Raw genomic sequence first — 27922 nt, 5'->3', positions numbered from 1 at the left:
CGCACGCACAAACACACGCACGCACACACACACACACACATACTACTGTTTCCATTTCTATAATGATATGAATATTTCAATTTTCCACCGAGTCTGAGTCTGCGCAAAGTTTCCTTTCGGCACACAGCTCAGTTCTGACTGGATGAGTGACTTTACGCGGTGCGCGCGCGTGTGGCTGTGTGCGTGAGAGAGATTGTGTGTTTGTGTGTGCGAAAAAGAGAGAGAGAGAGAGAGAGAGAGAGCGTGTGTGTGTGTGTGTGTGTGTGAGAGAGAGAGAGAGAGAGAGAGAGAATGAGAGTGTGAGGATCACAGCCGAACCGAACCGGACCTGACGGCGGCGCGCGGCGGAATCATGAGGCGCACCGGAGAAATGATGGGTTTACTCAATTCACATATTTAGACTTTGTTTTTGTTTTTTTGTTTTTTTTTTACTCTCTACTTTGCTTTCTCTTTTCTCACACATCACCTGGCTTTAAACCAACTTAAAGAAGACTAACTTTCACATGCTTTGGTTTTGTGGTTTAAGCTGAAAGCTGAAGACGGGAAAACTTTCATTCTTAAGAGGTAAGAAAGCTTTTAGTCTTTCTCTCTCTCTCTCTCTCTCTCTCTCTCTCTCTCTCTCTCACACACACACACACACACACACACACGCACCTGCATGCAGATTAGCGGTGTGCGTGTTGTTTAACATCACCTTTATTTATAACCTCATTCAGGCACACTGATCACCAGGCATCACACTGCAAGAAAACAATATTTTAGAAAACATCTGAATCTCACTCTCTTCCTGTGATCTACCTGTGAACAGAAAATAGACGCGCACGCGCTGTCGGTGATCATAACAACCACTCCGGTCTGTGCGTTAATTACGTGCGTTATTTCGATATTTCAGCTTTCCAGTGCTTCTAGATGTACAGACAAACATCAGCACGCAGATCTCAGGTCTATCATCATAAACGTCACTGCATGTGAATATCGCAGGAAGCTCCAGCTTCATTAACAGCCTTGTGTTTATCAGAGGAAGTCATTACTTCGAATTTTTCGAAAGTTAACACAGCGTGGCCGAGGGGTGTGGTGGTGTTATTGTGATCGGAGAAAATAAATTTCTCTCAGTGAATTTCCAGGAAAAAATCATCTCAGATGTCTCTCTCGGAAACAAAAGATCCCACCTTGTACTTTTCCTTCTACCTTTAGTGTGCAGCTTTCACCTGGAAATGTAAATACTGTGCGCCTTTAAACGAAATTAAAGGTGCACAATTAGATTTTAGGGACCACAAACAAAATTAAACATACACTGCATGCACAGGGTTATAAAACAGACCCCTTTGTATCACACCAGCAACAAGAAAAAGTACCTGTATTTGTGAGAACGTATAGGAGTCTAATAAACATTCACATGAACCTGCATGAAAAGATCCAAGGTCAGATATCAGATTAAGTCTTGTGCCTTATTAATTAAAATAAAATAAAATAAATTGCCTACGTTTGATACAAATCTCTCCTGAGATCTGGTTTAACTCTTAGGGATGTTGAATTAACTCTGTTATATAACGCCGCCGTGGGTGTTGAACCCACAATCCTAGTGTTAATGAAACACTGGGGATTTTGCTGTGAATTGCTTAAATGACCGGTGAACGAATCATCTCTCGTGTATGTATATATATATACACACACATGATGAACTATTTAAAGGCCTTTATTTCTTTGAAACACTTCAACTTTAACCCAGCTGGCACATTTGTTCAGGACTCATCAAAGAGCGGCAAAACCCAAGCGGCAGAAAATGATTAACTTGGCCAAGACACAAGGGCTGTCGCTCATTTTTTGTAACAGTAGCCTGTTCGTATATATCTGCCCTCCTATCTACGGGTCTCTGTGATGCTATTCAAGACACGCGATGTTCACGGCTGTCACTGCTATAATAGCGGAGGCTTAATGTGTCCTTAGTGTTCTTTCTAAAGAGATGCAGTGTGTTGTGGTGACAAGGGCTGTCCTCCATTCATGTCATATATATATATATATATAAGTTCTGGATAATAAAGCCTCAATAACACGGCGCTTTGAATAACACTTCCTCTCTCCCCTTCAAGTGAACACAAGAGCAGGGATTTCTCTAGACACAGATGAAGCCCACTTCATTTATAGCAGTCCTATAGCAGGTCATGAGAAGTCTGAGTCTGTAGTGTCTCAGCTCTCAGGAAGCCATGGTAACTTGCAGAGGAATGAAGATGTAACTAAAGGCAACACCGTATGGTTTATTCTGATGTGTATAAATGCTTCTATTCATCCAACACTGTAAAGACACTTTGGCTTTAGCACAAGAATCGTAGGCAGTCAGGAACAAGATGCTTTTTTTTTTTTTAAGAGAAAATGATTTTAAAAACGATAAATAAATTATATTTATACTACTAAGGACATTTTCACAACACATGGTATAAATCAGCACCATTCCATGATTTTGTGTCCTGTAAATGATCTGAAATATAAACAAGGCTTGATTTGGACTTAATAAAGATGCAGGATCAGGATCTGCATGTCCAGCTGATGTTCGTCCCAGTTCCATCCTGAGCTCGGGTTTTTCCCGTGTGTTCGCACTGGTTGACTCTAGTTCTCTATACCACCTCCAGAAAACATGCCAGTAGGTAACCAGGCTAAGATAAATGGTCCATAGCCTTGTGATGGACCGGTGTCTCTTCAGACTGTATTCCCATCTCTCGCCCAGTGCTATTAGGATAAGAATCGGATCCACCGCCACTCTGACCAGGATAAAGTGCTTACTGACAGTGAGAGTGAGAATTATGAACATCATTTCTACAGTCGTACCTCTGGGTGAACCTTTAAAGGAACCCTAATTCTTTTTCCCTATCAGAAAGGTTTTCAAGCAGAACCCTAGCTACCCTACAGCTTTTATCCATCTAATGAATTCATAACAAACTCTTGAAGAAGCACTTTTTTTACCAACAGGGAGAATTTTTACACTCGTCTGTTGAAGGCGCGCCGCTGCTTGTGCTCGCGATGCTAAGATTCGTGCTCAAAGCCAAGAAAGAGATCCTGCTGGGATCAAGCCGTGTGTTTTTTTTCCCCCCATGATGTATCCCATCATATATGCCATTATCCAGCTTCCCCGTGGTTACCTAGAAACATCTCACGTTTGAGCAGTGCATTCTCTGTCCGGCACTGCTGGGGGGTCTAACGTGTAGATGAAGCCAGCGTGGAAGTCTCCGACAATCAGATTACACCCGAATGAAGGAAATGCTCCACAATCTGAGCCATTAATCCTAATTATCGGTCGCAAATGTGACAAAAATGAGAGGGTAGAAGTGCTTGATATCGGCGGCGTGCTATCAATCTTATGGTGGGGATTCTAATCATTTATGCAGCGCATTAAAATAAACGCTTGCCTTGTTTAATTTGTCTTGGGGAGATTCAGGAGTATCCTGTTAATCAAACCTAAAGCTCTGAAAGTCTGACTTCACCTCCAAGAACTGTTTGAATTTAACTAATTTTCTGAACAAGATTTTGTAGTAATAAAAGACAATCATTTGGATGAACCCTCACCATCATCAACACCTCCATCTGCACCATTGATATGACCGCTAATCAATTCTACCATGGAGTTTGGTGGACACCCTGAAGAACCACATTTTCCTTTTGTCCATTTCTTAAAAGCTTCTACTGACATTAGAGCATTTCTGCTTGAAACCCTGTCTACTAGGGAAACCTGAAGGGTTCCTTTAGCAGCACAAACCCTTGAAGGCATCCTGAAGTTGTTGTAGGATTCTCTTTAATACAGTATTAACACTGGCTCACATAAATACGGGTTCAATCTAGGGATAAAAAGCAATTTTGCTCCAACAAAACCAGGAACTCCGCTTCCTTCAGTGCCACTGGTGTTGTAGTAGACAAGTCGTCCTCGACAAATGACATGAGGCTAGCATCTCTGTGTCTGTTTCGGAAAACCTGCTTTTCACAAGTCAATCAAAACCCCATGGATTAAACCCAAACCCCGCCCACCCACATTTATCATTTCACTTCATATATCACTCTGTGGAAAAAAATTTTTTTTACAGGTACTTATCTTTTTTTTTTCAACCCGAGAGCGTACACACTATTGTCTGCAGATGTTTGTTATGTATTGTTAAAATTGTTTGGAACATCTGTTCTATCACTTGAGCGTCTCTCCAAACGAATCTCGCTGTAAGCTGTTATTGTAAGCTGTGAAAGTAATAACTTCTCAGAACTTTAATATATTAAATATAAACAGTTACTGCTGGTGGAATTCGACTCCCGTGGGAAGTGTCGATATAAGATCACGAACCCGAGCCTGGACAAGCAGGTGATGAGCCGCACAGGCTGCAGACATCTTTCTGTCAATTATTCCCGGTTGTTTTTGGGCGTCGTGTGCTTTCCAGAGATGCGCTTCTGTTTGCATCATGTTGCACAAGCGACGTGACAAGACACTCAGAAATTCCACAGAGCGCTGCGAGGTTAGGAATGATTTAAAATCACTTTCCGTAAGTGTTGTTTTCATTATCAGGACCTCGAGGCCTGACCCACGCGTATAACGTATTACTCATTATTTTTGGATCAGCATGAAGAGAAGAGAGTTGTTCCTGGTTCCTGACCATCTCTTCCCTGGCCTGATCATGCTACATTACCTTGGCATGGTGTGTCCCATTAACTCCAGGCCTCAACCTTGGTGATGACACAGAGAGTCCAGCTGCTCCCATCTGCCGCACGGAAGCCAAGGAAAGATTTGGTTTTAATGCCAATTAAATATTTTGCGTGGCCACGGTTGCTGGACCCTGCTGGTGGCCTACACGGTTGTGAGCCAAAGCGTTAGCCATGATGAGGGTGAGACAGATGTCAGGGATAGCTGCCATGAAAGAGTCAGAGCTCAGAAAACATCTCTGACTTTCCCGGAGGAAACTGTGCACTTAATTCCAAGGTTTACTTCTGACGATTTGAAAACAGCCAAAGAAACCTAGCTGCAATTCTGGTGCATCAGACGGGACTTTTGATTTCAGATATATGAACATTTATCAGGGTCAGATTTATTAAAATTCATTCAGCGCATTGTCCTGGTCAGGGTCACGGAGGAATCCCTGGAATACTAAGTGCGAGACAGGAAGACACCTGGGACAGGACTACTGACTTCACTTTTAGGGTAATGATACTAATATTAAATAAAATACTAATGTTAATTGGATAACCAATTGGATAATCAATAACAATTTAAGAATTTAATAGGTTAATTAAAGTTTTTTTCCAGATGGCATTTGCTTGGTAAACTTGTTAAATAATAATAATAATAATAATAACAATAATAATACTAAAAAAGCTTTTTTTCTTTGTTTGTTTGTTGTTCCGAAGTTTTTTCAATGGTTTTAAAATCACCCATGCGTAATATTTGTTAGATAAAAAGATTTTTATATGAATCATTGGCTCGACTTGAACTGATGTGGTCAAATCACGAAGCTGTTTATTTTCTCCTAGTCATCTATTAATCTTTATGCATCTGAGCCAGTGTGTTTTGTATGTGATTTCAGTTGTTAATATCTCATGATTACCATCGTTCCCTGGGAAATGAAACCCACACGGATTTGTGATTGGCATCTGTCAGCTCCACAAACTCCGACGGAACAGCTTCATTAATATTTCATGTATCATTATTTTATTTTTTTCGTTCCTGAGCCGTTATTTGTTCCACGCCTGTCTTTTATTTCCTTCATAAGGTCACTTTAACCAAGTTAGTCAACAAACTTTTTTTTTTTTTTTTTCCTGCCTCCACAATTGTTTAAAAAAAGCTCCTTAATGTATTCGGTTGATAAAAAAATAATAATTCTTTCTTCTTTACTTCTCGCGAAAGCATGCTGTGTTTGTTCTTGCACGATGAAAGATCTGGAATTAATTGCTATATGCTGCTTACCTTTATCATGGCACCTTGTTCCCCCCCTTAACATACCCACGGACTGCAGTTTCCATGGTAACGGAGGTCGAGGAAGAACACTTTAATAAATATGAGGATGTTGCTTCATTAAACGAACGGCAAGAGTTTGGCGTGGAGAAAGACGGATCTGTGGAACAGAAACACTGAATCTGCATAACAATAAAGCCAGGATGACCTCTGGTAAAAGTTTCTAAAAGGGAACATGTTGTTTTGATGCCCGGGGATTTCGTCTCTGACTGGAGATAACATCTATGTAACACTTATTAAACCTACAGGAGTTAAAATAGTCTAAACCTGCATTTTATTAGGAATTCTTTAAGACGGACTGCTAATGACGAATGTCTGCCCCTGAATTCACAGAACTGAAATTGGAAGCTGATTTATTTGAGTGAAAATGGATAGAAAACACATCCTCCGTAAGCCATGGGTTGAATCACTGCTCCTGGTTCTTTGCCAGAGTTGAACAAGCGCTGATGTTTCAAATAAAATAATCAAATAATTAAATAAAATTAATGAGTCAATAAAAGCAGCCCAGCCTCCACGACACAGAGGTCAATCCAATTAAATGGCTAGACGGCTCTGTATATTTTCTCTGGCTAATGTGATGTCTAATGATTAGCACAATGTCTGGTTTTAATCAGAGATGTTCAACCGGTAGGCAAACATTAGGCAATGTTAAATGGTTTGATTAAACCATCACTCTTGAGAGATACAGACAGATACAGATGCTCTTTTGAAATAAACCCTTAACAGCCTTGAAACCCTTATAATCTCCTTCTTTCTTCCTCTTCCAGGTCCTGACAGAGCCCCCCAAAAATGCAAGAACATTCACTGGAAACTTTAACAGTCTATAAAATCCAACATCTAAACATCTAAACCAACAGCGCCAACAGTCCCGAGCAAACATGGCTGTGCTTCCAGTAAGGATCCTCTCTCCTGTCATGGCTCCTCTAGTTCTCACCACGATGGCCAAAATCCTGCTCCTGATTGTCCCACCCATCCCAGTCCAGGCCAGTCCGAGGTACGTCCCAGCTTTACCCGGCGCCAAACGTGAGATCATCATGGATGGCGACCTGGTGATCGGTGGCTTGTTCCCTGTACACGAGAAAGGTGAGGGCACACAAGACTGTGGGAAGATCAACGAACAGCGTGGGATCCAGCGTCTGGAGGCCATGCTCCTGGCGCTCGATGAGATCAACCAGGACAATCGGCTCCTACCGGGCCTCAAGCTGGGTGCCCACATCCTGGACACCTGCTCCAAGGACACATACGCGCTGGAGCAGTCGCTGGAGTTCGTCCGCACGTCGCTCACCAAAGTGCACCAACCCGGGTTCATCTGCCCCGACGGGTCCAACCCAGTGCCAGACGAGGCGCCACTGGCTATATCTGGAGTGATCGGTGGATCATATAGTGACGTCTCCATACAGGTAGATAGAGGTTCCTGAAGTCTAACACAGAATTAAGCCTCCTAGGGTTCATGATGGTTCCAGGTGTCCACAAACCTTTAGCCATATAGTGTATATAGAACTGAGGGCAAGAAGCCTTTATTATCACCACACATATATTACAGCAGATTTTCGCATATCCCAGCTGAGGAATCAGAGCGCAGGGGCGGCTATGATACAATGCCCTGGAGCAGAGAGGGTTAAGGTCCTTGCTCATTTGCCCAGACAGTGGAGCTTGTTGGTGCTGAGGCTTGAACCCTGATCCTCTGATCCACAACCTTAACCAATTAAACCACCACTGCTCCAATGTCCCTTTATAGTGCACTTTGAAGGGGGTAAAAGCCAGTACATAGGTACAAAAGCCACCGGAAGGATCTAGTGAGCAAAATCTAACTAGCATGAGAAAAAAAAACAATGTTGTCCTGGCAAATGTAGCCTGCTGTGTAATACGTTGGTGTATAAAGGTTTGAACAATCCTGATTTTCACCTCCTAGCCACTGAGGAGGATTTTGCTTGAGTAGCCACAGTAGTCCTTGAGCCTTGGACAGAGAAACTTACATCAAATCATCAGATCTGTAAAACCAGCTGTTTTAAAGCATTTTTTTTTATCCTGTGCCCTGGGACTCGGACGTATTTGAGGCTTATATGGTGACATCATCATATAGACTTATCTTGTCTTATACCAAAAAAAAAAAAAACCCCACCACAAAACACACTTCCCTGAAGGTTATTCACATCCAGTTTCGTCAGTTTAGAGATAAGATGGAAGGCTTAGGTTAGGCAGAAAAGAGATTTATCTGTGATATTAAAAGCATGAATTCCAGCGCATGCAGATATGAAGATATAAAATTGATGTTCTGATAAATTCCATCTTCAAGTACTTCAAGTACATCACTACTTTTACATCACTGACAGACTCCACTGGTGAGACGATGGTAACAATTCTAAAATGGTGTTTATAGATTCACAGGTTTTTAAACTGTCATTGCTGTTTTGTCGGCATTATAATAATAATGATCACGAAAATATTCTTGGTATTTATTTTTATTTTATCTGAGTAATTAGCGCTCTGCTTCAAGTACAGTATTTGTAAAGCACAGGAAATTACTGTGTAATCAGATAACATGAAATGACCAGAACAGTACCCACACCTCTAAGATGTTAGCTGTGCGTATTAATAGCTGACATCTCCATGGACAGTGTCACGGCTTTATTATTGTCTGAAAGGCAATTTTGTTGGCGGTAAAAATTCTCTCGCCACTTTGGGAATTTCCTGATCTGGGCTTTCAGCCTTCCTGAACCCCCGACAGGTCTGTCGGCACTGAAGTGTCTTCTTTTTCCTGCACTTCACTGCAGAAAAGCCGTGAGCAGTGAGTGTAAGCATGGTTAATTACCAGCTCCTTCCTTCGGCTGTCACTGCCAGGGAGAGGGCCGAGCTCTAATTATGTTCCCGTTGCATAATTAGGTTTGGTTCTGAGTTTTGTTTGCACAAACTCGACCACCTGAGGGATTCGTAGTGTTTTCTTTTTATGCAAGAAGCTTTATTGGGGGAAAAGTCAAGAAAACACTAGCTAGTGAACTGTGCAGTGGTTTGATTTTTATCTCTAAATATCCAGAAAAACAACATGCCAACATGCCAACCTTCATTACTAGAGCAGTAATTACTGCCTAAAGATAGATAATTGTTGTTTCTAAGTCCTATTCTTGGAGTGGTCTTATTTACATTTGTAATTGCCTCAAAAATAAATCAAACAAGGCCCAAGACTGTGATTAGAGTTAACTACATGTTATTTGTGGTGCTTTGGCACGTTCCTTGTCCAGATGAACAGTTGTGGCTTTCTCAACTCCAGAAGTGTAAATTTATTGACAGGTGGAAGGTGTGACTTTTTACAATTTGGCAGCGCTCATTGATTTTGAGTTTACTCAGAGGAACTCTGGATTGTTGAATGCTGAGGTTTAAACCTGGGGGGAAAAACAGGGTCAAAACCCAAGAACTAGAAGCTCCAAGCACCAAGTATCAGCAAAAACCTACTGAAGAATAAAGCACACATAAAATATGTCACAAAAATATATCTGTTAAAACAGACAAGTTTGTTCAGGAGAATCGAGGGATAAGCATGATTAATTAAACACCAAGACAACAGGAACAGGAAGCACAACCCATATAAGGAAGGTGGAAGGACATACAGGGAAGGTACAAATAAATAGAGTACCACAACGTCAAATCACAACTGATGTTCTGCGGCACAGGAGAAACACGTTCACAGTAATGTCAAGAGATTTTCCTAAAGACACCAGAGCTTTTGAAGCCTTCAGACACACTTTCCGACAATGTTTGCATTGCTAAGTGATTGGTGCTCACTTTAGTCGCATGCCTTTTCAGGGTACCAAGTGTACCAAACACGGATTTACGGGTGGAGCGCTGAATGCCAATGGCTCATATATGGCAAAACAGATCTTGAGGCTCCTCTATTGTGGTTTTTTCTGTCAACACTAGCTTCCAACCCAATACAGAACACTGTTAACAAGAAATTTTATGCGTAAGAACAGTGTACTCAGAAACTGTACAGGATGCCCAGGATGGGATCAGATTCTATAATCAATGGCGAGTCTCTACCATGCTTTTCTTATAAATGTTATATAATCTACCAGAAAGATACAAGTCATGCACTACATCTCGTAATCCAAAATAGCAGCCACCAAATTATCCTTGCTCTAGATCACATCATAGCTCACAGCAGGTGGAATTAGAGTGGCTTCTCGAGCCGTTTCCTCCGTCTGTGGCGGGACCATCGCAGCCCCGGAGACTCTGTTTTGGCAGAACCCATGCCACCTGTCCTCCTCTGAGTCGAAGGAACTAAGAGGAGCCTTCAGGCTGTCTGGAGCTCAATCAGCCTGCTGGCATGAGAGAGACGGTGCTTGGCACGAGCCCCGAGCAAACATGATGTGGATGAACACGCATATAAAACAGACAGCACATGGCAACAGACGTCCCAGCCATTTTAGGATCTGGGAGGTTTTTTTTTTTTCTCACAATTTTTTTTCTCGCCTGCATGCCATCTGGATTATGAGGCAGAACGGAGAAGGACGTATTAGGAGTCACTAAATGATGTTAAGAAGTCTAATGTAATGAGTGTATGTTTATGTTACAAGCTTCGGTGCACAATTCCAAGATCAGATCTGTCCGTCTTGGGGATTCACATTGGTAAAGTGACCTTATCTCACTTTATTGAACATTCTAAAACGTGATCGATCTCTGGGGCAATAGTTTTAGACACTACTCAGTAGCTTCCAGTTTTAAAATATAAAGCAAATCACAAATTTCCCTAAACCTCCACTAAATATAGCTGCTGCTGTCAGTGTCCTCCATTGCTGCTACGCTGCACTGATGACCCTGGATGATATGCACATGAGCATTGGTACGATAAATCACATGAATTCGGCTCGCGTTCATGTCGCAGTGGCACTTATCAGATACGTATCCCTTTTAGAACCACATATAAAAGTGTCTCGGATCTGATTTTAGTTTCCACACAAAAATAACTCAGACCTGTGACGCGTTAAAGGCAGAAAAGCGTATTTGTGTCACTACAACCTAACGTGAGTGTAGCCTAATACAGGTGTGTGAGTGTATTTCCGGGTGTTATTACGAGCGCCGGGTTCAGTATCACCTGTTTCGGGGTGTGTAGGTGTGTGTCTGATGCTTTGCTATCTTTGGTGTGCGTGTGTGTGTGTGATATAAAGATCTATATTTGAGTTTGTGTGTGGGTGAGATTGGCAGACTCGCTGTGTGGTTGTCTTGAGAACGAAACGCCTTCCTCCCAAGAGAAGGAAACAATAATAAAACACACACACACTGTTGCAATAAACGCTGAATTAATCGGAATATCCAGAATCTTAATATTACACAACGACGATCCTTCAGTAATCGCACATTACAATTAATTCAGTGCATGCACGAAGCCCAAGGCACTCTGGAGTTTTCATTCTGGCTGCAACATTTCGGTCTGGATCTGTCACTCTTTCACTGAGACTCTTCCTGTGCTCTAATTAAAGCGGCAGAATATTGCCTAGGTTACTGTGTGTCTCTATGAAAGTTTGGCAGATTCTCCAGGCGCGTCATAGTTCACACCGGCGCTCATAACGCAAACTGAGTGCTAGTCGTGCAGCTGCTTTCATCGTTCCTGCTCTCATCGCGTCCTCCAGCAGGTGAAAGAATAAATTACATTATATATTTCTGCACAAAAAAAACCGACGCTGTGCATGCAGAGTATCGGGAATAATAATTGCCATGCGGTAACATGCACAAAGAGATTGTCCTTGAGGGGTTCTCAGAGGTTTTGCGTACAAGGACAGTTTTCCTGTGAAAACAAATCTTTTATGATTGCGGTATATAACATCATCCAACTATTTAAACATTCAGTCCATTACATGAATTCCTATCGTCACAGTTATTTATTGGAGGCTTCTTATTGCTAAGCTTTCTATCTACAGGAAACATTGTGGAAAGATTCTGATTTACCTTATAAACTTATTAAAGTTAATAAGCCAAAAAATGTTATCGAAAAAATACAAAATGTAAAGTGACCTGTCCTGAAGACGTTCCCATGACGGAAAACTTTCATACTGACTGTTAAGGTGTCTTTATTTGTCACATAGACATTACTGCACAGTGAAATTCTTTCTTCGCATATCCCATCCTTGGGGGTTGTGGTCAGAGCGCAGGGTCAGCCATGATGCAGCGCCCCTGGAGCAGGAGGGGTTGGGGGCCTTGCTCAAGGGCCCAACAGTGGCAGCTTGGCAGGATCTTCAGATCAACGACCCAGAGACTTAACCACTCTGCTCCAAAAGTTACCCAGCAAACAAGGCACTAACACTGGAGACTCCTTCCATAAATAAATTTCTGCCCAGAGAAAATATCACCATATCAACGATCACACATGTATTTTTAAATCCATTTATGTGGAGCTCCACATTAGAAGTCACTATGTGCGTAGAAATGTTGACATTTAGAACAAACAGTCTGAGCAGCTTCTGACCAATCAGAATTGAGAATTCAAGAGCACTGTGGTATATCAATGGTTTATAGTGGCCTCCACCATCATTCATTTCAGCAAAAAGAAGAAGAAGAAAGAAAAAATAAACAAAATGACACTCTGGACATCACTTTGTGAGTCTTAGAGTTAGAGCAGCTTCAAACCATAAAGAGAGAGAGAGAGAGAGAGAGACTCACAGGATGAGGAGTATTAATGCTGTACTGCTGTTCAAGAGAGTCATCTATCCTCTTTGAGCTGCACAAGGTCACTCACACAGAGACCTCACCTGTGCGTCGTATTTTAGAGAATGCTAATAAGCAATACGCTGCATGTGAACTCTCACTGAGAACCTGCATGTCATTTAAAACCCATCCCGGGAATTTACAGCCAATATTCGGGAAATTAAATGGCAGCAAATTTCCAAATGACTTCGAAACCTGTGAACCTGAAGGCTGAAATTTCATTTTCCATCGGTTTGTTTGATCTAATTGAGTGTTTGTGGAGGGAGGCTCTTTTTAACTTCCCTGGCTGAAGCTGTAGTGCTGTAGCTGTGTGGGATGCCCACACGCCTGGCGCAGGAGCTGATGAAACAGATGGGCCTTTCATGTTGAAAGCAGGACGGTAAAAAGCGGACGAAGTGCGTCACAAGACACTCCGCTTTCGATTCACTTTGCACACGGGGTCAAACCACCACACCGCTTCACCCGCGTGAAGCCTTTCAGTCCACAGCTCCCTCCGTAGCGCTCGTGCTTTTCCGTTTTATCCCCACTTTCTCTCACTCTAGCTCACATGCTTACTATTTTTATCTTTCTCTTTTCTCAAACACTTCCTGTCTTTTATTCTCTTAAGTCTCCGTCCCTGCCAAAAGCTGTTTTCTGTTCAGTAGCTGCATTCAGGACTTTCCCATTCAGGACTTTCTCATTCAGGACTTGTGCTGTTGATCAATCTGCTCAGACATTCAAAGTAATGCTTCAGCCTCATCAAACTTCATAAATTCTGTCTTGCACTGTTTTGCTAGGTTTCCATCATGCCTATGCGAGGATCGATACAGAATTAAAAGTAGCCTTTTTATATTGATGAATACAACTGCACTTTGATGAATAAAATAGATAGCTAACTAGCAATAACTAGCAAGTCTTGGTGACTAACAAGTTAGCTAGCTCGCTCTATCTCTGGTACCGGGACTAAATTTCCCTTGTGTGAAAGCAGACAGATGTTAGTGAATGGGTCCAACAGGACACCTGCATACATAAATACATACACACATACAGGATAACGAGCGGATAAATATTCATTTAGCTGTGTAGAGCCTGAATATTCGAGAGAGAAAGAGAAATGAAAAAAAGTCAGTCAGAGTCAGATTAGTGCCGTTTCTCCCTTCCTGGAGTGTGTCTGGAAAATGTGCAGGGTGATGGACTGTTAACAGCGGCTGAGCCGGTCCCTGTCAAACGCTTCGGTGCAGTTCTGATACACTCCACTTCAGATCGAGGATGCCAAATGAAAGGGAAAGAAACAAATGCAGTGACACGTAAACGAAATCTTAATACGCAAAGGTACTAGGTTTTGCATCTTAGACGGCCTGAACAGGACGAGTCTCCCTTGGTAGGGAGTACTGATAGTGAACTAGTGGTTTGGTCTATCTCAAGGAGAGGACTCTCTCTTGTCTAAGCAAATGAAATTCCCTCAGTTTCTCCTCCTTAGATCAGTGATTCATCTGGTCTCCGGTGACCATGAACCCACCGGGCTTCTTAAACATGGCTGTTGTGCATTGTTAAGCATGTGAATGTCTATCAGCATGTGGCCGAGGCTGTGCTGTTAGCTTTCTTCCAGGGCTGCAGAATTAAAATACAGCAGCACCATTAGTTAAAAGTGTTACCCTCAGGGTTTTTTTTTTGGGTGTTTATGATTCTAGCTCAATCTCTAGCAACTCCTTTATCCTGGTCAGGGTCACAGTGGGTCCGGAGTCTCTCCCAGGGATGAGGCAGTAATACACATTGGATGATACCCAAGTCCACTGCAGGTCGCACACTCATTCACACTTAGCAGCAGTCCGCTCACCGGTATGTTATTGGACTGTGAGAAGAAACCGGAGTACTGAAGGAAACCCTCACAGACATGGTGATAACATGTAAAACTCCACACAGCAGTAAGCCATACTCGGGATTGAAACTGTGAAGCTGTGAGGATTCGACGCTACCCGCTGTGCCGCTGTGCCTCCATGGATCCTTTTCTCAAAGGGAAACCATCTGTTTATAATATACGTAATTCTACACAGAAACTTCCACAAGCTTTAACATATATATACATTTCTTACAGCCACTGCATATCACATGACACTTTCATTCATTAGTACATTAGGGTCCATCTACACTCTCAGTAAGGGGCCAGAAAAAATTTAACCATTTTGGAATGGAATATACACACAACACATGTTTTTTCAAAGGCTTCAATCTCAACAAGAACCCTCAACTATCTAAAGATCTCTTGAGGAACTTTAATTTTTCTAAGAGAGATCATTTCACACTATAATGAATCGTCCACATTGGCAAGAAATCATCTATCAACTGACTGAATGGATAGAAAATTATTTATCAGGTCTTTTGGGGGACCAATTTGAGCAACAGTAGCTCATCTGTTGGATCGGACCACTTGGGCCAGCCTTTGCTCCCCATGTGCATCAGTAAGCCTTGGCCGTCCATGACCCTATTGCTGATTCACCACTGTTCCTTCCTTAGACCACTACTTTTGATAGATACTGACCACTCCAGACCGGGAACACCTCACAAGAGCTGCAGTTTGGGAGATGCTCTGATCCAGTGGTCTAGCCATCACAATTTGGCCCTTCGTCAATCTCGCTCAAATCCTTATGCTTGTCCATTTTTCCTGCTTCTAACACATCAACTTTGAGGACAGAATGTTCACGTGCTACCTAAATCCCATCCACTAACAGGTGCCATGATGAGGAGATCATCAATCTTATTCACTTCACTTCTCACTGCTCAGAATGTTACGGCTGATCGGTGTATACAGTATCTTACAAAAGTGAGTACACCCCTCGCATTTTTGTAAATATTTTATTATATCTTTTCATGTGACAACACTGAAGAAATGGCACTCTGCTCCAATGTACAGTAGTGAGTGTCCAGCCTGTATAACAGTGTAAATTTGCTGTTCCCTCAAAATAACTCAACACACAGCCATTAATGTCTAAACCGTTGGCAACAAAAGTGAGTACACCCCTAAGTGGAAATGTCCAAATTGGGCCCAAAGTGTCAATATTTTTTAGTGTGTCCACCATTATTTTCCAGCACTGCCTTAACTCTCTTGGGCATGGAGTTCACCAGAGCTTCACAGGTTGCCACTGGAGTCCTCTTCCACTCCTCCATGATGACATCACAGAGCTGGTGGATGTTAGAGACCTTGTGCTCCCCCACCTTAGGGTTTAGGTCTGAAGACATGCTTGGCCAGTCCATCACCTTTACCCTCAGCTTCTTTAGCAAGGCAGTGGTCGTCTTGAAGGTGTGTTTGGGGTCGTTATCATGTTGGAATACTGGCCTGTGGACCAGTCTCCGAAGGGAGGGAATCATGCTCTGCTTCAGTATGTCACAGTACATGTTGGCATTCATGGTTCCCCTTAATGAACTGTAGCTCCCCAGTGCTGGCAGCACTCATGCAGGCCCAGACCATGACACTCCCACCACCATGCTTGACTGTAGGTGAGACACACTTGTCTTTGTACTCCTCACCTGGTTGCCACCACACGCTTGACACCATCTGAACCAAATAAGTTTATCTTGGTCTCATCGGACCACAGGACATGGTTCCAGTAATCCATGTCCTTAGTCTGCTTGTCCTCAGAAAACTGTATGTGGGCTTTCTTGTGCATCATCTTTATTAGAGTCTTCCTTCTGGGACGATAGCCATGCAGACCAATTTGATGCAGTGTGTGGTGTATGGTCTGAGCACTGACAGGCTGACCCCCCACCCCTTCAACCTCTGCAGCAATGCTGGCAGCACTCATACGTCTATTTCCCAAAGACAACCTAACCTCCGGATATGACGCTGAGCACGTGCACTCAACTTCTTTGGTGGACCATGGCGAGGCCTGTTCTGAGTGGAACCCGTCCTGTAAAACCGCTGTATGGTCTTTCCCCACCGTGCTGCAGCTCAGTTTCAGAGTCTTGGCAATCTTCTTATAGCCTAGGCCATCTTTACGTAGAGCAACAATTCTTTTTTTCAGATCCATTTTTTTTCAGCCATGAGGTGCCATGTTGAACTTCCAGTGACCAGTATGAGAGAGTGTGAGAGCGATAACACCAAATTTAACACACCTGCTCCCCATTCACACCTGAGACCTTGTAATACTAACAAGTCACATGACACCGGGGAGGGTAAATGGCTAATTGGGCCCAGTTTGGACATTTCCACTTAGGGGTGCACTCACTTTTGTTGCCAACAGTTTAGACATTAATGGCTGTGTGTTGAGTTATTTTGAGGGGACAGCAAATTTACACTGTTATACAGGCTGGACACTCACTTCTTTACATTGTAGCAGAGTGTCATTTCTTCAGTGTTGTCACATGAAAAGATATAATAAAATATTTACAAAAACGTGAGGGGTGTACTCACTTTTGTGAGATACTGTATATCGGTCACATGATTAATATTGGTACAGCAATTGTTCTCTGGAAAATATGCAATGACCATAGACATAATTGTTTTTGGTTACACTTTTAAAACATTACCATTAAAGGGTTTTTGTAGAACAGATTAGGCACATTTCAGGGAAATTATCTTTACATAGAACCCTCGAGCAAACCCATTCTTTTTCAATTTCTGCCCCCCTGATTTGAATGGGTAAAATTGCTCTCAGTGCTTAACACTGGTAAAAGCAGGCAGTAGCATTACAGTGCACTGTGGGGCATAGATTTAGAAGATTATTTTCAGCTTGAAGAAGAATCCCTTAGCCAAATGCATGCAGAGAATGATACAATAACAACAGTCATATGTGTCTGGGGGTATACTGAAATAGATTTGCCTTAGGTGGGACTCAAAATTGGAATTTAAGTTGGGAGGGAGAAAATTGCATGCAACCCCTTAGGAGTATTGTTATCTGATTGTGTCTATTGAGCAGTGCCACGTCTGAAGCTCATGAACTGAACGTATGGAGCGTCTCAGAGGGACATATGACCCAGGGTCAGTTCGTGATGTCCGAGTAATTGTAAGTCATTAAAATACAAAAGGCAAAATTGATCCTAAAGCAGAACAACTGGCCTGAGATACTCTGACTAATGGTCTTTTAATGTGAGCAGACTCATGCTATATGTGAATCCTCCTGGACACCCTCTTTCTGTCATTAGCTGGCGCTCCCCACAGGCCTAATTGTCACTCCTGTTTGCAGAGTGAATGGCTTCCCCGAGTTCCTCCAGTGATTGCTTTGAAGCGTGGGGAAATAAGAATGTAGATGTAATATCCACCTGAATGTCCGCCTGAACGTTTGTGAGCAAACCACAGCTATAACAAAGTTAAGGAATAAATGCCACCTCCACATCTAAATAAATAATTTGGTCTCCATGCTCTTTAAATGTTATATCCATGCAATAACCAAAGGTTTTACACTGAGAGTGAACAAAAAGTTTGGACAAACTCAATACTACTCCCTCTCCTTCATGCCTCTTGGCAACCATTATAGTGAACCATAAAAGCTAGATTTCAACAACCTAAATTTAACCTTATCGTGCACTGGGATAAATTTAACAATATTCCTTATCTGTTGTTTTTGGTTGCAGTTGTTATCTCGATCCATCGGAATGAAACATGCCCAAGTCCCATGGTTAGGCAAGCAGAAATGATTGACCCAGATGAGTTAGATAACGAATGAAGATGGAGGTTTTGTAGGATCCGAATCCCTCTCCAAGCTGAATAGATATAGAGCCAGAGGCAATCTGTTCATAGAGTGGGGACATGGGCAGAAATGGAGATTGTAGTGTGTGGCTGATTGCTTGTCAACAGGCTTTGCAGAGAGCCCCTGGCTATCTATCTAAATTGATTTGTGTGGAGACAATGTGACTGGAGGCGCAATATGTTAGGAGAAGTCTATCACTAGGTCTGTAAACCTGCTGAATTGCCCAGGTACATCCGGATGTCCAGACTTACTTGACACATGTCACTTCATGGCACAAAACCAATAATTGTTAACTGAAGCATCCAAATTGTTTCACTATATTGTACACCTGTACTCAGTATATGCAGCATTATTCTTGGAGTTGTCTCAAGGTATAGAATAATTTCTCACAGTTTTTTTCAAAATTGGGATATAAAAGAAAAGATCTTCCCTTCACTCGTAATGTAGCTATAAGCTTCCCTTAATGATTTGCTGCACCAGCCTCATAGCTGAAAAGTCAAAGTCAAAGAAGCTTTATTGTCACTTCAACCATATATATATGATGCACAGTGAAAAATGTCTTGATTGAGTTTGAAACAGGAAATCAGGATTGTCTTCTCTCCTCTCCAATTGTCTCCAGGTGGCCAACCTGCTGCGGCTCTTCCAGATCCCTCAGATCAGCTATGCCTCCACCAGTGCCAAGCTGAGCGACAAATCCCGCTATGACTACTTTGCTCGGACCGTGCCACCAGACTTCTACCAGGCCAAAGCCATGGCTGAGATCCTGCGCTACTTTAACTGGACTTACGTGTCAACGGTGGCCTCGGAGGGTGACTATGGCGAGACGGGCATCGACGCTTTCCAGCAGGAAGCACGCGTGCGCCAGATCTGCATCGCCACTTCTGTCAAAGTCAGCCGATCCATGAATCGGGGCAACTACGAGACTGTGATCCGCTCACTGCAGCAGAAGGCCAATGCCAAAGTGGTGATCCTGTTCACGCGCAGCGAGGACGCCAGAGAGCTTCTGGTTGCAGCAGCACGCATGAATGTAACCTTTATCTGGGTGGCTAGTGACGGCTGGGGGGCACAAGAGAGTGTGGTGCACGGCAGCGAGAAAGCGGCCAATGGGGCCTTCACCATTGAGCTCGCCTCCTACTCCATCCGCGAATTCGAGGACTACTTCACCAAACTCACTCCTGAGCTGAACACACGCAACCCATGGTTCAGGGAATTCTGGGAGCACAAGTTCGGGTGTCGGCTACACGAGCCGGGCTGCGCCAGACACAGCCTGAGGGATGGCTCGTTCAAGCAGGAGTCAAAGATCATGTTCGTCGTGAATGCTGTGTACGCAATGGCGCACGCGCTGCATAACATGCGGCAGGCCGTGTGTCCCAACACCACACGAGTGTGCGATGCCATGAAGCCCATCAACGGCAAGAGGTTCTATCGAGAGTTCATCCTCAAGACCAAGTTTGATTGTGAGTAATGTGACTGACAATGACAATGTTTACTGCAGCTTCATAAAAGGATACTTTAAAATGAACAGCAATTGCTGGAAGCCAGTGGGACCAATTAGCATGATTTGCTTTGCATAATGCTAATTGCCACCTACTGTCTTTCATTCATTATCAGCAGTGTTTATCCATCAAGTGTACCCTTTAGAAAAGGAGGAGAGCTATTTCATTGAATGTTCAGGCATCACTCAGATGAATGGTCTGTGCTGTATGTTGTTTTTTATTACTGATTAAAAGGATGTTGCTGAATTTCAGATTTGAAAACTGTAATTATTAGGTTACCACACAGCTCCAGTCAGCCTAGATGCACAGTGAGAAACTAGGATGAGAAGCACAAAGAGAACTTTAAATCAGGTCTTAAAGAAGGAAATGTTGATTCAGCCACAGTGAGTGCTTAAATGTTTCACTGCTTTTAATCACTAAATGCCACACTTCAGGAATTCAAGGCAATACATCAGAGGCACTATACTTAGTTTCGGCAATAAAGCCCATGGGTTTTCAGCAAAAAAGCCCACCGATGGCGTTTCATCTCTCTAAGATCAGCGGAGACGCGATGTTGGTTCCACTCTCCAGCTGTTTTTTGTTTTGAAGCTAATTTGATTGATCTGGATGTCTGCCACTGTCTTTGATGACCCACGATAAATAGTTGTTTTTCACAGAATTAAGTAAATGCATATTAAAGTGTTCTTGGCCAGCAGGTGGTGATAATTAGCAACCATATCTCAAAGCTTTAGAATTTTAAAAACTAAACTTTGCTGAAGGCAGATCATTTTCTGCATAGTAAATGTGCTAATGAAGGATGTGTTCTCTGAGTGAAACCATTTTTAATTCAATATTGTCCTTTTACTAAAATTTCACTGCTCTTTATTTGGTTTTCTTTGTATTGTACTTTACTAGCTCCATTTAGACCTGCTGATACAGAGAACATGGTGCGCTTCACCTCTTTGGGTGACAGCTTGGGCCGTTACAACATCTTCCACTATCGGCAAGAGAACGGAAGGTTTGTCTACAGGAAGGTGGGATACTGGGCCCAAAGTCTGGTCCTTAACACTAGCATTTTACACTGGGCTGGAGGAGCCGTGCCAACCTCCCAGTGCAGCGACCCCTGCCAGCCGAACGAGGCAAAGAGCATGCAACCCGGAGATGTTTGTTGCTGGATCTGTATCCCTTGCCAAGCCCATCAGTACCTTCTGGATGAGTTCACCTGTGAGGACTGTGGCTTTGGAGAATGGCCTTTGGCCAACCTGACTGGCTGCTATGAGCTTCCAGAAGAATATATCCACTGGTCAGATGCATGGGCTGTAGGGCCAGTGACCATCGCCTGTATGGGGATGATGTGCACCCTGGCCGTGGCTGGAGTTTTTCTACGCAACAACGACACCCCAGTGGTGAAGGCCAGTGGCCGTGAGCTGTCCTACATCCTCCTGTTGGGGGTTCTCTTGTGCTATGCCATGACCTTCATCTACATCGCCAAGCCGTCTGCGGTCGTCTGCGCCCTGAGACGACTCGGCCTCGGCACCTCGTTCGCTGTGTGCTACTCGGCCCTGCTCACCAAGACCAATCGTATAGCACGGATCTTTGGTGGAGTGCGAGATGGCGCCCAGCGGCCCCGCTTCATCAGCCCCGCGTCACAAGTGGCCATCTGTGGTGCGCTTATCTCTGCTCAACTGTTGGTGGCATTGGTGTGGCTCCTGGTGGAGGCACCGGGTGTCAGGAAGGAAGTGAGTCCCGAGAGGCGTGACGTGGTCACTCTGAAGTGCAACAGTCTGGATTCCAGCATGCTGGTGTCGCTCACCTACAACTGCATCCTCATCGTCCTGTGCACATTCTATGCCTTCAAGACCAGGAAGTGCCCCGAGAACTTCAACGAGGCCAAGTTCATCGGGTTCACCATGTACACCACGTGCATCATCTGGCTGGCCTTTCAGCCCATCTTCTACGTCACCGCAAGTGACTACAGGGTGAGTGAAGATGAAGTGCTCTACCATGAGCAGCTCTCATCTAAACCTTTCATATGCAGCCAAAATTTAGTAATACATTATTAACACGAGTCATTCATTGTTTAAACTCCATTTACTTTATTTTAAACTGACGTGATACATTTATATTCTCACAGAGAAAAAGTAAGTACTCTCTTTAGACGAGCTATTTATTGTCATCGCTTAAAGGTTTATAAAACAATCACGTACAATCAAATAGCTTCAAAGCTCTTGGTAATATTCCGCAACAGCATAACGTAATTTGTGAAAGTAGGGACAGTTGGAAGAGAAGCGTTGACAGCTTTCTACTGCTACTGAATGAGTTTTTGAGAAACGCATTAACTTCTTAGAGCTGATGAAGCGAAAATAGCTCTGCAGTAAAGGACTAAAGCTTTTGAATACTGTATTTATTCAACTTCAATAACCTTATCCTTGTCAGAGTCAGTTTACAAATCATTTACTCCACCATTAAATACATGAATAATGTGTGATCCTTCTTTCACGTTTTCCCATAAAACCAAAAACTTCCAAGTGTATGTTCAAGTAACCGAATGCACATCTCCTAAACAGGTAATTGTGGGTAATTCTGCTTCGATATGCTGACGCTACTTGAATGTTTTATGCACTACCCATAATAATATCAATTTATTATACATACAACTCCGCCATGCCACAGTAGATCGGCATTAAGTGACAGATGGCTTTTTACGCGGGCCTGCTTAACCAGATAAATCCAGCAAATCAACCGACGCAAACACACAAATCACAGCGGCGTGAGCACGTAACACTCGAGTGTGTTACGAGTCCCTCCGGGAGACTGTGGGCGGCCTGTCGCACTTTATCAGCGGACTGGTTTTGCCGTGTGGTGTGAGATGTCAGAACTCAGTTAGCTCCACAGTAAACAGAGTCATCAAGAACGGCCCAAGGCTGTGTAAGCAGCGGCGCCAGGCCTGCCGTTGGAAACAGCTGTCAGAAAGGATCACTGTGCCAGGAAGAAAGCCAGTGCTTCCTCATCAGTGCAAAATGGAGACTGGATTGAGGAAAGAATTGCAAAGTATTCCTCGATCCGTTTGAGGTGATAACAATAGGCGAAAGGAATAATGTGTTAGACTGCCAGACCGACTGAGAGATAAGTGTTATGTCTTAAAAATAAATAAATAAATGAATAAATAAATATGTCAAGTGTCTGTGCACTAATTATAAATTTGGGTAATGCACAGGAAGAGTAGAAAATGAAATGAAGGTAACTATTTTTCTCTCAGAATGATTTCACATAACATCCAGTGTTACAGCAGGTCGTGTGCAGAGTCTCTTTATACAATGTGCTTGTAATCTTTAAAAGTTTCTAGGGTTCAGTAGGCACTAGGCGAGCAGCTTCATCATCCTAAACGATCTCTGTTTGTTGCTAGATGTACATATCCGTATAAGACATGGCTTTATGCTGACCTTTGTTTAATTGGTCTTTAAAAAGATAGTTTTTCAAAGATTTAAAGTTTTATCATTCCCATGACAGACTGTGGACCTAGTGATCCGTGGTACCAAGATATAGCAGATGTTTACAACGGTCTAAAAATGCATTCGTAAAGCCCTTGGCCATGTTTAAAATGTAGAATCATAACTAATGAGGAGCTCTCTCTCTCTCTCTCTCTCTCAGTATGAAAACAGTTTGGAAAAGAATTAGTTTTAATGTATTCTGGCATAAAAGAGCGGCTTGCGGCGATGGGATTCGGCTCGGCACCCTCGGCCTCGCAGACAGGAGCAAAGTGCAGCGATTGTCAGCTCAACAAAGAGATTTGTATTTTCCTCACTCTCCCTTTTCCTTCCCACAGCGGTTTGGCTCCTGTCATGCCTCACTTTGGTATTTTGTCCTGCCTTTTACGGCGTACTGCAGAGTAGCACATGGGGGGCGATCCCAAATGAGCTCCGCTCGTCACACAGTGGTGTCTGTGGAGTTCGCAGTAACAATGTGGATGAAAGAAAAGTTTTTGCTGGAACGCAAATGATATTCTGAGCCTGTGCTCAGAGACACTGTTTAAATCAACGAGAATTCAAGCTGAAATGAGGGAGACGTTACTGCAGGAGACGACGGAACGCTTTCCAAAAAAATCTGCTGGGTTGCTATACCTGCTTCTTACTCGTGTAAAGAGGTTGGTGTTTACATGAACCTGCTCCCTGCACTGCGCAGGTTGATGACGTGAGCAGAACAGGGGTCATTTCATGTGTAATGTGACATATTTATGAAAGCACAGCAGAGGGAATGTAAAAGCGAGTGCTGAATGAGACGCTAACCTGTCAGGGAGCATGAAGGCATCCTCTGAGCTTTTAACAGCTTAAGAGAAGATTTGAAGAAATCTTCTGAAATTGAAGAAAATTAGGAGACATTCTGCAGAGCTATAAGGCAGGTTCAAGAGTTCAGGAGCTCTGCACCATATGCTAAGTTGAGAGTCTGAGTGAACGAATGAAAGTCTGCTCCCTTCGAAGGAGCACTTATCACTGAGGGCTATCGCTGAAGGAAAATAACAAAGACCTGCTGGTGGGATCAAATATGAATCCTCTGCTCCGGGTGTGTGGAGGATTGATGTTGACTCAATCCTTTGTCACCGCAAGCTAAGTATTTAAACAGGTATTTAGGGGTGATCTAAAAGGGTGATTTTAAAAATGAGCATCATCACCATAACAACGCCTAGACGAATAGTGAGGACTCCATTAAACATTTGACATCATTTATTCTATAATGAGGCACTGGTGTGAATAAAAATGAACAATTCTTTGCATTTTCTATCGTTAATTGGCTTTTTAATATTTTATCTGCTTCTTAATGTGCTAAAATGTAATTTAGAGTTAATTAAGAGTTTTAGGCAAAGGGGGGAAAGAAGCGAGCGTTTAAGCGGCGATCAGGGAGCTTAATGTGAACGAAGCACGCCGCTCAAAGACATAGAGGTTAGTGCAGATACGTGGCCTTCTTATGCCGAGGATTATTATGTGGAAATCTCTGAGGAAAACTGAATTACGGGACAAGAGTCATTCAGGGGAAATTGTTTGGAATTATAAGACAATGCTATAAGACCGTCATTTCTAGGTTAAAACTCGCGTCTCCCTGTGCGCTCCACAGGTTCAGACCACCACCATGTGCATCTCGGTCAGTCTGAGCGGCTCGGTGGTCCTGGGCTGCCTCTTCGCACCCAAGATCCACATCATACTGTTCCAGCCACAGAAGAACGTGACGACGCTGAGGGCCAAGGACAACCGCTTCTCCACGGCCGCTACGGCCCCCAGCTCCACCTACTCACACGGTCCGTCCTGATCAGGGTTAATAGTTTAAACCTATTGTCTAATAACTAATTAATATAATTTTTTTATTATAAAATATGTATAGATTTCCATTCTAAACAACTCACATATCAGTAATTATTCTATTATTTTCACAGTAAAGCGTCTGTGACACTAGTAATAATATCTCATTATAGACGAGGTATAGAAAATTGCTGGTGTACTTCTTTATGGTGAGAAACAAAACCAAGACCACATCAACTTTATAAGACTAAAACAGTAGAGCTACAGAATTTCCTCTCCGAGTATTAACTCAGATTTCTTCATGTGAGTGGGATTCAGTCTTTTGGAAAGAGTGTCAAAGGCCTTTACAGGCTTGATTGATCAGCACGGTTACACTGAGATTGCATCATGTTTCTGTGCGCCAAAGGTTAATAGTTGAAATGTTTCTCACTAAATCTGACAATCTGATATTTCACCCTCAGCCTCGGCCGCGACCGTGGTTCCCACCGTGTGTAACGGCCGAGAGGTAGTGGACTCTACGACGTCGTCATTGTGAAGGAGGAAAGCACAACCGCACACGACTACACAGCAACATCTCCAATGATGTCATGGATGAAAAACCTTCTATCATTGCCTCTTCCGCCACGGGTGCTTCGGTCATCCATTTCAGCTACTTAAAATGAAATTCTCTTAAACAGTTACTTGACTATCCAAGAGATCAATAACAATAAAAAATCCTGTAAATGTGACAATGTGGAAACAATGTGCCGGTATGAACTAGTAAGTAGGTTTGTTGCCACATGGCGTTGTGTTTTTAAGCTACAAAACTTCGATGGCAACTAACGTGAATATCTGAAGCTGGGACTTGCTGTATTATGGAAGTGTAAAACTCTAAAACTCCAGTTTGGAGGTTTGGACTTTAACACGACTTTGTTGACATGCCCTCACCGGTCAGTGGCCATAAAAAAAGTTTTTTTTTTAAAAGTATATATTAGAGTTAGAAATCTTATTAATCTATATTTATCTAATCTTATCATCTATATTACATGTTAGAAATCTGTGTGGCTCATCAGCAGGAGAACCGTAGCCCAGATGTGGTCTCAGGAAAGGATTAAAGCAGAGAGAGCCAATTACTATTTAAAAAAAAAATGAATGGGGTTTATCCAATCAAGCATTTAGGTCAGTTATTTAGCTAAAGGCAGCTTTGGACCACGTATGAACCCCCCAGTCCTCCTAAAGGGTTACTTACGATAATGAAGGATTTGAACAGCCCTCAAGAGGACCGCTTAAGGGGAAGTCAACAAGGGCGTGTTAAAATAAATGGTATTTCGAACACAGTTGTATGAAGTGTGTTAGAGAAGTGAATGTTTTACAGTGCACTTTGGAATTTAAGGAACATTAACAGTAGATATTTGACTTATTTATAAGAATCTGAACTTCACTGAATGAAGCTTATCAGGTAACGATGTTCTTCGACAGTGATTAGACACACTTTCCGGCGTGTTTTGCTGTAGGTACAACCCTGAAAAGTTGTTCTTAAAAATGTATAATGCTCTTAGATCTACAAGAACCTAGGTGAACTATCGCGAAATTATTTAGAGCTATATATATATATATACATATACATATAAATATACATATAATTATTCTCAGTGTTTGCCGTTAGATTAGTTCAGTGTACTTCATTGATAGCACTGGGATTCAGATATTGTATGTGCAACGAGAATAAAGTAAATAAACAACTTTTCAGGGGGTGTATTTACTTTTTCCTGCTACCGTTCATGAATCAAACATGAAGCCGTGGTAGCTGTTAGATCTGTTTTCCAGAAAATGATGCCGTTTGTGAACATGACTTGAAGCAGGGCTCTGGGACCACCGGCTCCGGAGTTCTGCCACATTTTACTTCTGTAGCTCTTTAGCAGATTTGCGTTGTTCTTTATGTGTGGTTAATAATGATTAAAAATGAAAATAAACGTCCCATGTTTTCTTTCCATGCACTAGATTAGTGGCAATGCAAGAACAAATCCCTAGAGTCAGTATTTCCTTTTGAACTTGAAGACTAAATCTTTAGTGTATGAGATATGAATTAAAGTATTTGAAAGTAGCTATAACAAAACGGAATGTGTTTTAATGTGAACTTTGGTGAACCCGTTCAGTGCTATTCTTGTAATATATGTAAATAAACTTTTTTTAATGACAACCCTGTCTGTTTTATTGCAGCTTTAAGAAATTAAAACCCACGCACAACAGCAGTATAATCCATGGGTTTGGTTAATGTAGGGTGATGACATGATTAGGGTGAAACTTGTAAGCATTTTCCCAAAAATGGGAGTCATTTTTGTACTGGATACAAAAAGGATGTATACATAAATCATTCATAGGGGAATGTTATTCATTAAAAAAATATCTTAAGATATAACAAGACACAACTGTGAAATCCTCAAATGATCAGGTTACTGTGCATTTATATACTGAATAAGCGATCAAGATTAAATGTATTTCATTTACAAAGAAATTCAGTGAAACTCCTGTGGAAAACAGTCCATTTTATAGAAATGTAGTTTAAAGAAATTCCATTCTATTCTAAAGAATGCCACGTGATTCGTGAACTTCTACCGCTGAAGAAATCAATCAATCAATCAATCTATCTATCTATCTATCTATCTATCTATCTATCTATCTATCTATCTATCTATCTATCTATCTATCTATCTATCTCTGTTTACTATTGATGTGTCGTTCATGAACGATTCGTTCATTTAGAACGAATCCTTAATATGACTCAGGAACGAGGAGTCGTCTCAGAGAGCGATTCGTTCATTTTGTATTGACCGCGCATGC

At 42.5% G+C, this 27922-nt stretch overlaps 1 protein-coding gene across 1 annotated transcript; it reads left to right on the top strand.

Annotated features, from left to right (window-relative positions):
- grm2b (glutamate receptor, metabotropic 2b) lies at positions 1–27259 on the top strand. The gene is made up of 6 exons (XM_058373223.1): positions 1–564; positions 6745–7377; positions 18956–19793; positions 20727–21790; positions 24921–25101; positions 25564–27259. Exons 2-6 carry the CDS (start codon positions 6856–6858, stop codon positions 25635–25637), a joined length of 2679 nt encoding a protein of 892 aa, XP_058229206.1. The 5' UTR covers positions 1–564; positions 6745–6855; the 3' UTR covers positions 25638–27259.
- The last annotated feature ends 663 nt before the right edge of the window (positions 27260–27922 follow it).

The sequence above is a fragment of the Hemibagrus wyckioides genome, linkage group LG21 (genome assembly GCF_019097595.1).
Source record: "Hemibagrus wyckioides isolate EC202008001 linkage group LG21, SWU_Hwy_1.0, whole genome shotgun sequence".
Classification (NCBI taxonomy): domain Eukaryota; kingdom Metazoa; phylum Chordata; class Actinopteri; order Siluriformes; family Bagridae; genus Hemibagrus; species Hemibagrus wyckioides.
This window is presented reverse-complemented; position numbering and strand designations above follow the sequence as displayed.